At 53.6% G+C, this 13,237-nt stretch overlaps 1 protein-coding gene across 4 annotated transcripts in view; it reads right to left on the bottom strand.

The window, feature by feature from the left end:
- KIF25 (kinesin family member 25) overlaps positions 1-13,237 on the bottom strand; it is a 35,070-nt gene that overhangs the window by 3,219 nt on the left and 18,614 nt on the right. For 3 of the 4 annotated variants that reach the window (XM_008688458.2, XM_008688457.2, XM_008688460.2), the window contains 4 exons: positions 8,461-8,535; positions 6,005-6,154; positions 1,312-1,488; positions 214-365 (listed from right to left, as the gene is read on the bottom strand). In XM_008688458.2, the coding sequence (XP_008686680.1) occupies positions 214-365; positions 1,312-1,488; positions 6,005-6,154; positions 8,461-8,535 (554 nt within the window). The remainder of the gene's footprint in view (positions 1-213; positions 366-1,311; positions 1,489-6,004; positions 6,155-8,460; positions 8,536-13,237) is intronic. The other variant, XM_008688459.2, reaches the window with a different exon arrangement.

Genomic DNA, 13,237 nt, shown 5'->3' with positions numbered 1-13,237 from the left:
ACGACGCGGTCATCATATTCCCAGATACAAATACGCCCGTTCTCCCCGTGTCATAACCTATCTAAAAAAGCCTTTCCTCCCGTCCCCCCACCCCGATCCCCTCTCTTCTCAGCCGGGGTTCCCAATCCCCCTAAGCTCTGTTTGCAATTCCCACCCTGGGGATCCATGCAGTTTCTATTCCATGCCCCTGCCCAGGCGCGCACGGCCGCTTACCGGGGCTGCTGCAGGTGGGGGCTGTGGTTAGAGTGGCCGTTATTATCAGGTGGGATCTGGAAGATCGGGCGTGCACTTGGGTGGCGAGCTGTGCCCTGAGCCGCAGGCTTCCGGCGGCGAGCGCGATGAAGTCCTCCGCACTGTGCACGGGCCTGGCAGAGCGCAGGAGTGATGGGGCGCGCCCGTGGTGGCGGCCAGGGACGCCCCCACCCTGTCACACAGACCAAGTGGACCTACTGCAAGAAAGTGGACTCAGGCGTATCTTAGGCAAAATAAGACGCAGCAAATCAAACGCCTTCCACCGACGTGTCGTGAACGATGGATGATCGACTGTTTCAGGACTGTTCACATCACGCATTCGTTTATTTAGTACAGCCCCGGGGACTCCAATAAAAGCCCCTCTCTGAGTTAGTGAGAGATGACCGCTAATTAGAACTTCCCATCAGCAGGACCTATGTTGTTCCGAGTCTTACTGGTCAAAAGCTGGGAGTTCTGGTTACGTTGTGCAAACTTACAGTTAAATGTATTATCCTGTAGGGTTTTTCAGATGCTAGAAAGAGCTGCAGACCCTCCCTTACTGACTCTGAGATCCCAGGACGGGCTCACTGCCCTCATCAACAAGGGGCGGTAGCCTTCCCCACCCCCGCGAGCAAACCGGACACCCAGACGTGGATTCAGGGAACACGCATCTTTAATCGGTAGGAGGAGATGTCCTTTGCTACAAGATGAATAATTACTATATTCTATCAAATACTGATATGTACAAGTGGAGATGAAGACGTCTATAGTGAACCTTGGGACCGCAGGCAAGTCTGCTTCTCCAAGCTCGCTCCCTCATCTGGAGTATGGGGATAGGACCTGTCCCATGCATTTTTCATCAAGATATTTTAAAAGGTTAATTAACTTGTCTGTTTTAATTGATTTTAAAAAGATAATTTCTAAAGTAAATTGAAAAATGCACGACATGTCCTAAGTGCACCAACACAGCGAACCCTTTCAGTGGTACGCGTGCAGATCCGGCCAACACGTGGGTTGTACTCAGGGTCCTGGTGAAGCTGCCGGCCGCTCAGAGAAGCCGGGCTGCGGCCGAATACTCACCGTCGGGTGGGCGGAGAGACCTCCCGCTTTGCGGCCTTGGTGGTCGGCGCCTCACGCTTGGGCCCAGACACCACTGTGCAACGCTCTTTGGCCAGAAGGTCAAAAATGTCGTTATTATACACTTCGACTATGGACACATCGACCTTCAGGCTCCTTGACGGGTTTTCTGAAATAAGCCTGGGAGGGGTTGGGGGACACAAGGGACTCAGCCCACATGGGGACTTGGGCGGCCCCGTGAACAAAGCTGTAGGGGAACAGCCTCATAGGAGAGGGTCCCGGACACGCAGTGAGACTCCCAGCCCGTGAGTACCGGGCGCCGTCTTACCACCGGTCAAACTGCAGGGTAAGCAGCTGCCCAGGGAACAGCTGCTTTATCTGAATGAATGATTTCAGCCGTCGGCAGGTACCCTTAGGATCCCAAGCCCACGAGGGGATGGGCCTCCATGCGGAAAGCCCCTGGCCCGAGTCTCATCACTACGCAGAAGCCCAAAGCCAGCTGCAAGGACAGGAGGACTCTTAGCACCTTTCCGGGGCTGGGGTTTGCTCTGTCCCAGGGAGGACCGAGAGCGGACTCCTCCAGCCAAGTCCTGCCCGTGACCTCCTGACTACCTACCCAGCCTCTTACAAGGCTGCACATCGTCTTCTGTTTCAAATTGTAAAGTGCTATGTGCTGACCATGGAAAGGTTTAAAAATACAGATACGACCCGCTTAGAGAAAACCCCATAACCCCAGTTAGAGGAAGAGTGACCACCGTCCCAACTCCTCCCGCCCACGTCTCTGCTGGCGCCTTTCCACTAACCTCCCCACACAGCCCACGGAGGCCGCCCCTATCTCCTGGGGATCAGTGCCTGTCTGACATGTGCACAGTGAGACCATCTGAGTCTGACTAAGGTGCTTTCCTGTCCATAAAGAAATTCTGGATCCGGCGCTGGAAGGCCAGCGTGGGAGGAGGGTGTCTTTGCCGAGGAAGCACGCAGCCTGGTGTGTCTTACGCAAGCACGGCGACACTGAGTTTACTCAGGAGCTACGGAGAGGCCAGAGTAAAATGAGCCATTAATGTCTTCTGATGATCCAGTCAAGAAAACGAGAAAGACTGAGACAAAAGAAAAAAGTAAATTCTCCACTAAAAATACTTTTTGGCACAGAGTTCAGATTCGGACCGTCCCCCACACTGGGGTCTGAGGAGAAGAGTCTAGGAAGAGTAGCCGTGGGAAGAGCGAAGAGCGAGGTCAGCCGAGCTGGGGGCTGGGCGTCCCCCTCCGCTCTCGAGGACACGCACGCGTAAACCTGACCTCTGCATGTGGCTCCATCCCCTCGTGTCCATGGCCGTGGCTTCAGGCTCACAAAACCAAATTCGAAATTTCTTATCTACATAATACCAGGGAGTTGATTTGAAGATTTTCTTCCATGAAATTAACATTTTCTTGATCTGCTGCATGCATGGTTCGTTGGCCCCTCTGGTACGCAGTAGTTCGCTAGGGTCTGCAAACAGTGCTGAAAAGTGGTCTCAGTCTCTGCCTTGAAGAGCCGAGCGCTCAGTCGGCAGGAGGCTCACGTAAACCATCCCAGTGCGGTGTGGTAAAAACACGTGAGGCTCCCGTGAGGTCAGAAAGGGGTTACGAGGCCCCGAGCAGGGCAGGGGGCGGCCGCCCTCATCCTGCGCATTCTCTTGGGTCCTGTCTGTGTTCGTTTTGGGCTGTTTGAGGGCCGGAAATTACCACGTGTGTTCTCTGTACTCCTTGTGCCTTCGGCCTGGCAGGTAGAAAAGCCCCCTAACATTGGCTGATAAGCTGAGATCTGCCACAAAGACGCGGTGCCAGCACCCGGCTTGGAAGGAGCCAGAGAGAATCCCCAGGTGGGATTCATTGTGTTTAAAATGCACGTGTGGTGACGAGTACTGGGTGTCAGACGCAACTAATGAGTCGTGGACACTACACCGAAAACTAATGATGTACTGCTGGCTAATGGAATTTAAATCATAAATAAATAAAAATACAATGGCAGGGGAGTGCCTTCCTCTGGTAACCGCAGGAGTCCCAGAGCAAGACTTCTTAGGGTAAAGGGTTCACAAGAACATCCCCTGGTATCCAGGCCTGAGGTCATTACGGCCTTGTGTTTGGGGCAGACAGACGGACGACTTGCATTCTGAGTCAGGCACCCAAACCCACCTGCGTGCGGGTGGGGCTGAGCACGCTCCTCTCCAGATCGAGTCTGCTTGGGCGTAGGAAACAAGGCAGCAGGAATGTTCTGTGTTTGGACAACTATTCTTGCTTTTTGCAAATGGTGAACTCGAGGCTAGGGAGGCAAGCCTTGCCTGTGGCCCTGCAACTGGAAAATCAGAGATTCTAACTTCCTTCTGAAGGACCGGCATGCCCTGGGCCACTGCGCTACGGGCCCGGAGCACATTCAGTCCACGCCCCGACTCAAGACACAGAGCCCACTGCAGAAACGAGGTGACGTGAGCACTCGTCCGTGACGCGACCTCACTACTCAGTGAGGCTGGGGACGTCACGTCTACCATTCCCTCCTGACCTACACGGGCGCTTTCCAGGCCTTTGCTGTCTGTTTGCTGTCCTTATGGGTAAGACAGGCGCGTCTGTAAACCAAGCTTTCCGCAAGCACACGGCGCACACCGGGAATACGATGAACCAAGACTCAGGAAAGCTGTCAAGTCCCATCTGCGGGGCCATCAAGGCTGTGCTTGACTCCTGGGGGGCCCGTGGGGGCCCTGTTGCAAGACGAGAGGCCAGGAGTCCCATAAATTTCAGCTCCCGCTGTTCTCCCGCCCGTGACTTCAGGCCTCAATGCTTTATTGCCTCAGCGCTGTTTCCGGGCCTTGAGAGTCTGCTTAGCAGGAAGGAATACCCGTGGCTGGTGACTTCACAATTCGTACCGTCCATGCGGCTGACTTCTCTCCACCCACGTGGACAGCTGGCGCTCTCGGAATGGATGTCACACCGAGCAGGCACCTTCACGATGCCAAGGGAGCGAATGAGCACAGGGCGCTGGAAGGGCGGTCCGCAGGCTCCAGCGAGGGCCCCAGAGCCTGGAAGGGCGGCGGCCCCCAGCCCCTCTCCTCCGTGGCAGACACCAAGATCTTCTCCCCAACGCCAGGGTCCCTCCGCGACCCCTCTTTCCACGTGACACCCAGGAAAGCCTAGAGCTGCTGCAGCTCTGCCGTGGTCTCACGTGGCCACTACTTAGCTTCCAACCAACGTGGCTGCTGGCTGGTGAGGTCTCTCAGGAGGACAGCACCGGCCTGGCTCTGCTGAGCATGTCTGGGACTCACTAAACCAAACACTTGATGGAGTACAGTGTCCCCAGAGGGAGGTCTTTGTGACCGGAGATTCCCAGCCCCACCCTGGGGACTCTGAGGCAGCCACGTGCCTTCTTGGGCTGATGCAACAAGGGCGGGGTTGAAGCGCTCCTCCCAGAAGTCCGCGGGGCTGGTCACACACCCCAGACCTCCCTCCCCACCTCTGACACCACACAGGTACACACTCGGAGGGGCGGCCTCACCACGTGGCCACTGAGATTTCTGGAATGGTTGTTACATGGCACAGCCTCACCTGTCCTGACAGGTGCTTCTCAGAAGTAGTTAGCACAAGTAAACCTAATAGATGCATTGTCTGTGCGCACTAATACTTAAGGAATATCAGTTTGAAGAGGCTCCAAGATGTTAGGCTGTGTAGAAGTGTCTAATTTTAAGACACAAAAGGGCTCGGCAAGGAGACAGAGACAGGAACCGAATCTCAGGGTATGGGCAGCACAGAACGTCCCTGGCTCCCTGGGACACCTGCTGCTGGAAGACGGCTTCTCTCGAGGCGCTGGCCGTCTCCCTGGGAACTACCACACATGGTCGCGGAGTGTGCCCACAGCACTTACAAAGCAGGGTGAGCAAAGCGAGAATGGGTACCTTGCACAGCAGCCCCTGGAGGCAGGGACAGTCAGCGTCCAGGCCTAGAGGATGGAATGTCACAGCTTTATTCCCGCATTCCCTGGTAACTTGGGCTGCAAGGACAACTTGTTACTAACGTTTTCTGGGAGTGACTGTATTGGTAAAATCATGAAAATGTGGTGGGTTTCTTCCGGAAATGTTTCCCCAGAACAGAAGCATCTTCAACATGCCCAGTTCACTGTAACTCCGAAGAAGAAAACCAGATGTGTCTACTCTTTCCAGGGCCAAGAGGTAAGGAAAAGACAGTGGGGGTCTCCCTCTGTCCCCCTCCCTTCTAGGACAGAAAACCTCCATGCTCCACCCTCTTCTGGTCAGGGAAACTGTCTAGCTAGGGATCTCTTTCAAGAAGTTCTGATTTGGGGGTGCTTGGGTGGCTCAGTCGGTTAAGTGTCCAATCTTGATTTCAGCTCAGGTCACGATCTCAGGGTTGTGAGATCGTGCCTTGAGTCGGGCCCCAAGCTCAGCTGGGAGTTTGCTTGAGATTCTCTCTCCCTCTGCCCCACCCCCTTAAAATAAGTAAATAAAATCTTAAAAAGTTTTATCTTGACGACAGAATTTCAACATGAACGTGCCATAAGAATTTCTAGTGTTTGTGGTACCAAGGCTCTGAGTATTTAAACACCGGACCATAGTGTGTTCCGGTAGGAGCATCAGGTGCGGTCTCTGTGAATGGGGGCGCTCGGCCGTGTCCCTTCGCGGTGCTGCCGCCTCCCGCGCTCCCTGCCCCCAGGTACCTGAAGAGCTCCCCGGCAGCCCTGGGCAGGATCCCGAGGTCGCTGTGCGGGCCCCGCGCTGGGACGCACTCCTCCTCAGAATGTGGACCCAGCATGGTGTAGCTCTTCCCACATCCCGTCTGTCCGTACGCCAGAATGCAGACGTTGTACCTGAAACCCAGCACAGACTCAGAGCTGCGGCGAGCACGGTGCTCTCCGGCCGCAACTGGCTTCTAAGAGAAACGCTGCCTCGGATGCGAAATTCGGTCCATGTCGCTCTGTATCCCTCTGTTCCCCCATCCCTTACAAATCAGGCTTTCGTAGGGCGTAGCTGTTTTCTGCGTAGTCCCCGCTGCTGTCTGGTTACGCGGTATCGGGCTAGAACACACTCACGCTACACACACTCACATGCACCTCATCGGCACCTGCTTCTCCTCGGTGATTCGACACTTCCTCTGGGCGCCCGCCGCTGGCGCCCTGCGCTCAAGGTCCTCGCGGGGGTCCCACCCTGAGCAAGACCCCTCCTCTGCCCCATCCTCTCCGTCAGTGCAGTGCCGGGCCGCCCGACGCAAGCTCGTCTCGGTGAACTCGTGCTGCTTCTAATGCACGCGGAACACCACTTCCCGCTGGTTTTGTACACACACGTCCCATCACATACACAACGGCGAGCGCTGCTATTCTCAGACGTTGTTATTCCAAGAGACCCGGTGATGCCGCATCGGCAGTCAGCCAGAATGCGCCAACGCGGTCCCTGCGACAGGCGCGCTGCCCCCCACGCCCCACAGCTGGGGGTCACCCCACAGAGGACAGGGATGGTTGCGGGCTCCCTGCATTTCCTTCCAGCTGTTTCTTTAGCCAAAAATGTCAAGATGGGAACATCAAAAGAATATTTGAAATAGATATAAATTTATATGAGAGGATATACATTTATGATGTAAATATATAAATGATATAAATGTATACTCTTGGCCATGAAGGTGCGGGTGACCCAGACCTCCAGGGCCGAGTGCTAAGCCCTGACCCCACTTCAGAGACGTCCCCACACAGGCCCCACCTCGAGACTCTGATTTCATGGCTCGACTTTCAATCAGATTGACTGACTGGCCCGAGGCGCTCCCAGCGAGTCAGTCCAGCAGAGGCCGTGTTGGGTCCCAGGACTTCGAGGAGCGCTCGGGCTGGCCGGCACCTTCAATGGGGACCGGGGGGCCTCCCTCCAGGACCGATTGTTCCAGTCCCGCAGGAAGCATGTTAGGGCGAAGACCGACAAGGACCTCGAAGCTACCGCCCTACATTGTGTGTCTTCCGGGATCGGGACGTCTCCAGGTCTTTATAGCAAAAACCTCAGTGCATTCGGATCTCACACCTTCCCCGAGGAGACGCGGTGCACTTCCCCGGCGGGAATACCCTGGTCTCAGCAGATCTCGAGCTCTTCTTACAGGGACCTTTCAGGCCCTTTAGGAATGCAGAGAGGAAGGCAGCCCCTTGACGAAAGCAGCTCAGGACTTACAATAATGCCATCTGTTTCACATTTAAAATGGAAAGGCAACTCTGGCAAAGAGCATTTAACCACTGTGCCTTTTTTATTTCTGGAATCTGCTTACTTAAAAGAGGCCTACTTCAAAAAAGAAAAAAAGAAAAAGGAGCCCTCCTATCATATTCCACGGAAGAACTTTCTCTTTGGATGGATCTCAGAGCCCCAGCATTCCAGAAGAAGAGCATAAGGAGAAGCCATGTCATCGCGGGAGGCTCGGCCCTGCCAGTGGGCGCAGCGGGAGGCCCAGGGTTCCCATGGGGACCTGAGCCATCACACCCTGTGCCCTTTGGGCGCCCGCAATGTGCGTTAGGTGCCGGGGCACCGCGGGCGGAAATGGGGCTATAATGACAGTTTCCAGTCTGTGGACATTGGCTGTGTGGCAGCCTTTGCTGGGCAAACGCAAATACGCCTTCCTCAGGACGCTGTGTGCAGACACCCCCACCACACCGGGGTTCTTCCCAGCATCCTGAAGTAGGAAGTCTGGGAGTGTTGTGTCTTAGCCACACACACCTGGTTCCATCTGTTGCTAAAGACGCAATCTTTACTCAGAAGGTGTGACCCGCGGCCTTGGGAATCGGCTCCATCCCAAAGGGATGATGAGTTCCCCAGTGCAGTGTTGACACGCTCCACAGACTTTCTGAAAATTCTAAAATGCAGAAAGAGTCCCAGGGAGCACAAGGGCAATAGCTCAGTCTTCACGTGTCACTAGAACCGGAGGGTAGTGCCCACTGACAGCCGTTCCTCAAGTCCTGGGTGGGCCCCTTCCCGGCAGGCAGACCCACTCCCCCTGATGGTCGCTAAGCGACATGGGGCTACAGGTTTGCTCTGCCGTCGTGTTACACGCTCAGACTCTAACGTCACACGTGCATTCTGTAGCATAACTGAGATCTGCTTACGGTTACTCATAACTGTGATCACTGACCTTGAAGATATTTTAACTCACCCATCTAAGAGAGACGTAAGCAGCGGGCACACATCCCCAAATACCGCGTGCTGAGATTCTGCTGGACCATAAACTCTGGGAGGCAAAGAGAAAATGACACGTTATCGGAAGAACAAGAAGTTTACATTAGTGACCAAATATGAAAACCTGCTAAAAACCAGAGCCTTATCCACTTCCTATCCAAGCCCCCAACCAAGAACCATCTTGTAACAGTAAGAGATGGACCCCATTACCTTTCAGGCTAACAGAGGCTAAGGAGCCCGAAGAAATGTCTCCTCTGTTATAAAAACACAATTATGAATGCTTGCAAAGCAGAAAGCAGCAGCAAGCCAGCAAGAAAAAAAGAAAGGATACCATATAATTATCCTGGGACTAAATTAGCTCCACTTAAGTGGGTCTGACAAGAATAATGTAAAAATCATACTCTGGGCAACACTGGATATGTAATATTTAATTTTTACATTCAAGCTCTTCAAAGTATTGTTTTCCTAGGCCCCAGGTTAGTTCAGCAGAATGTCCCTACGTGTCATGGGACTGGAATGTCCGCCATGGAAAGGGGAATCCGATGTGGTTCTGTGTTTATAAGCACAAATACAGCTAAGGGGGAAGGAACTCCTAAAAACTGCAGCTCACTGCACAGTTCGAAACAAGACTGGAATGCAGCTGAAACACAGAATTTGGGCTAGGCTACCAAATTTACAAAATAAGCCCTCGTGGTCAGTTGTACTGAATCCAATGTGCTCTGCATTTAAGCTGAGATGTCTGAAATACAGGCTTTTATTTAGCTGGTACCAAATGTCTCTCTCCTTTCATTTTCAAAATGTGTCATAATGTCCAATTGATCCTTGGTATCTCCAAAGCTGGAGTAATTTTAAATGTATAAAATGTTGCTTATTAGGCATGATCATTTGGGGCAAGTGGTGTGCTGCCGAGCTCCTGAATCTTTTTTTTTTTTAAATAGATTTATTTATTTATTTATTTATTTATTTATTTATTTATGATTTGAGAGCGAGAGAGTGGGGTAGGGGCGGGGAGGAGCAGAGGGAGAAGGGGAGATAGAGACTCTCAGGCAGGCTCTGCTCTCAGCAGAATGTCCATTGAACGTGGGGCTTGATCCCATGGCCCTGAGATCATGACCTGAGCCAAAACCAAGAGTCAGATGCTTAACTGACGGGGCCACCCAGGAGCCCCTTGAATCTTTTTTTTTTAACTTATCACCAAATTCCCCATGGCCCGCTACTTGGTGCAAGCCCGCAGCCCTCCAGTCGGACCCTATAGAAGCTGAAGATACTTCCAAAAACATCATGACGTTACCATTAATACATTTTTAAAGATTAATGGTAATTCCTTAACATCATCCTCCAAAGTCAGTCCGTGTTCTCTGACATTTCTCCAGTTCTCTGGTAAGCTTACTTTTCCTGTCGGTTTTTAAAACTCATGATTCAAACAAGGCATTCCCGTGGCTGCTGGCTGAATGTCTTCTCAATCTCTAATCTACAGCAGGGGTTGGCAAACTTTTCCTACATTGTAAATAGTTTAACCTTGGTGAGCATTTTACTGAAACACTCACGTCTTTCCCACCAACATGAAGCCAAGGTCAAAGTCCTGCCACCTGCACTTGGTAATATTGTACCGAGTCGTAACTCAGGAGCTCAGCAGCTGGACACAATGAAGCAGCTGGTTACATAAGATGGGGGGAGGGCTGTGAAGCCTGCACCTGCCAGCTCCTGTGGGCGCGGAAGCCAGCAGTCGAGGGCGCCCGAGACAAATGCAGAACTAGACCCAACTGTGCCTGGCAGCTGTGGGTAAAGGAGACGTCTCAGATTAGCGGGGACAGGATTGTTTCACTAAGTGCTGTCACGGTAACTGGGGAGGCACACGGAAAAAGGTGAAACTGGATCTGTTCCTTGGACATTAATTATTCTAGGATACATCCCAAAGGGAGCACAATGTTTAATGTAAAAAATAAACCGCGTGATTACTAGAACATGTGGGTATATTTTTCTCCAATCTGAGTTAAAGGGGAAAAAGCTTTTGTGTGGCTAAGAGATTTCAGAAAAAAAATACAAATAAACCTGGAAAAAGAGTTGAAATTTAAGTCACAGATAAAAGATCAATATCCCTAACATACAAAATGTTCCTAAAAACAGAGAAGAAAAAGGCCAATCCTCTTTGTGTTAAACTTAAACATCTCCTTCTATTGTAGGCATATGCTCCTTACATCTCTCCTCATATTAGAAGTCCTTTCTTTGTCTTTGGAGAAGAGCGTCTAGAGACTTGAGCGTTCACAGAGAAGAACCGCGCACGGCTCTCGGCCGCCTGAAAAGACGTCCAGCCCCCGCGAGAGAAGCTAGCCGGGCGTAGGTGACATTGCAACCAGGGCAGGCATGGCCCCAGGTCCCAGCGGGAAGCGGCAGGCGCCCGGGGAAGGCCAGCCACGTGGGGGGGTGTTCATTCTGCACAGACAGCACCCCCACTGGCTCCAATCTACGCCCAGCCCCACTGGAGGCATCCGGGAGTCTTTGACCCTCTTCTGCTTTCTTCACTGTGCCTTTTGACCTTGGTCTCCCCACCTGGAGTGTCCTTTCTCTTCTCTACCTGGTTAACTCCTGGTTAACTGAGCTGTCAGGACCTGGTTTGCAGGCCCTCGGCTCACCTACAGCCCTCCGCCGGCTGTAGCGGGAGCTGGGGAAGCCTCGAACTTGTGACCACAGGGGAGTCCACACGAACACGCCGGGGGTCCACGATGGCGTAAAGGCACCGAAGGAGAGAATGCAGCCGCCTTCAGCCGCCCGATTCAGAAAGTAGACTTGAGACAATCAAAGGACTCAGTATTCTTCTGACGGCAGTTTGGGCCAACGGCTGTTACTTTAGTTTGCCATTTTAACAAATAAGAAGATGTTTTTATTCCTCTTGGGAAACAGCAACTCTCCTCTGACTCGGGCCCGTTCATACTTTCCCTGAAGAGTAAGGAGTGTATTTTTCTTTGACACACATTTATTTTTAAAAAGGGGTTAAGTACTGAAACTGTTGAGATTTTCTTTCGGAACGGAAATAAAATATTTTGACATTTATTAGTTCCATAAAAAGCTGTTGTTAAACAGGCAGCGGCCTGGTTCCATGAGCCCCGCACACTCTGCCGTTCACCAGGGGCATGGTGCTGAGTACCAAAACACGACTCCCCTCCATAAATTCCTGCGGAGATTTCAATTCTTGCTTCTGAACCCAGATACACAGTGACGTGCACATATTCCTTTAATTCTTTTTTTGTTCAAACACCACAGTCGAGATCTTCTTTGGTCCGATCCCCAGTGTGTGTGACCACTGCCACAGACCAACCCAAGAATCCCGGTGTCTGAGTGAGGTGCGGGCACCCCTCCTCCCTACTCCCCAAAACAAGGTCCCGGTGACGGACAGCCGATGCGTCCCTGCCCCGGCGCCCTTGCCATCCCTTCTCGGTTCCTGCAGGCAGTGCGGGCATCATTGGAAGACTCAGACTTTACTCCAGAAAGGGCATGGGACCAGCTGAGCCTTAGTGTCCTCACCTGTGGCACCTGCCCAGGTGTTCCTGACAAGGTCGAGTGACTTGATTTGCAGAAACGTGCTTGGAACAATCTGAGGGGCCACATGGACGTGAAGTGGATTAAAGACCTGCCCCGTGGCAAGGTGGGTTCGGGAGGTGTGGCCACCTGCCCCCTTCCACACGCACCTAACACTGATGACACGTAAGCAGAAACGCCGAACAGGACACATACAGCCTGGAAGGACGAAGGGGGGAACGTTCCAGCTGCAGGAGGAGAGGCCGCCGGACTGCGGAGAAGATGGGGCTGCCCTGCGGGGTGGCACAGTGAGCCAGGCTGGTCCTCTGGAGGGGGACACACAGGGATGGGGGACCCAGGCCCTCTGCAGCGGCAAGGCCTGAAGGGCGGGTCCTGATAAATGGTAGAGAGTGTGCTGTGTGCCTCGGGCTCCAGATGGGGGTGGGGGGTCCCCCAGGAGGAACCACAACCACAAACCTGCAGACCGCGTGAATATGGATAGCGGCCCCAGGGTCGAGGGCAATGTCACACTGAAGCAATTCCATGAAGACCGGGCCAGGGTTTGGGGGCTCCTTCACAGCCGTCCCCCCCGAGACTGGCTGGCCTCAGGGTGAGGCCTGTGCTCCCCGAGGCAGCCTCCCACTCCGCTCCTGTAAACCGAAGCCCTTCTCCTGACCCCGGCGAGCTGGCAGCCCTCAGAGGCCCTCCATGCGGCAGCAACGGCCCAGTGCAGGGAATCCTTCCCTGGCCGAACTAGCCCTGCGGGTAAAGTCTCTTCCTACTAGGTCTGGGCATGTTCATCCGACAAAGTGACCGCCAAGCTCCCGGCCAGCCGTGGTGGAAGCCGGGGGACGGCGGGGAAGAGCGTCCATGTGCGGAGGGAAGCACCATGCCGACCCTCTCGCCCTGGATGTGATCATTCAAGGCAAAGGCTCAAGACCGTCACCCCAGGACCATGTGCTTCAGTGACACGGACGAGACCCCGGGGCAGAGACCCTGACGCACAGGCGGCGGTGTGTTTGACCGAGACTGTCGTGCCCTCGTGCCACCACAGCAGTGACCAGAAGGTCTCAAGGGTGGGTGAGCTGCGGGTCTGACTGCGCTCCTGGGCCAGAACCCTGCATGGGTTCTCTGGGGTTCCTCTGGGGCCAAGAAGCCTTGGACCCCACATCTGGCACAGCGGGGTGGCGGGATGGCTGGTAGCCAGAGCCCTCCTGTGTCCTCGCCAGCACCAGGGC

Source organism: Ursus maritimus, unplaced genomic scaffold (genome assembly GCF_017311325.1).
Source record: "Ursus maritimus isolate PB19 unplaced genomic scaffold, ASM1731132v1 scaffold_13, whole genome shotgun sequence".
Classification (NCBI taxonomy): domain Eukaryota; kingdom Metazoa; phylum Chordata; class Mammalia; order Carnivora; family Ursidae; genus Ursus; species Ursus maritimus.
The sequence above is the reverse complement of the archived record's forward strand: the minus strand, read 5'-3'. Positions and strand labels throughout refer to the sequence as shown.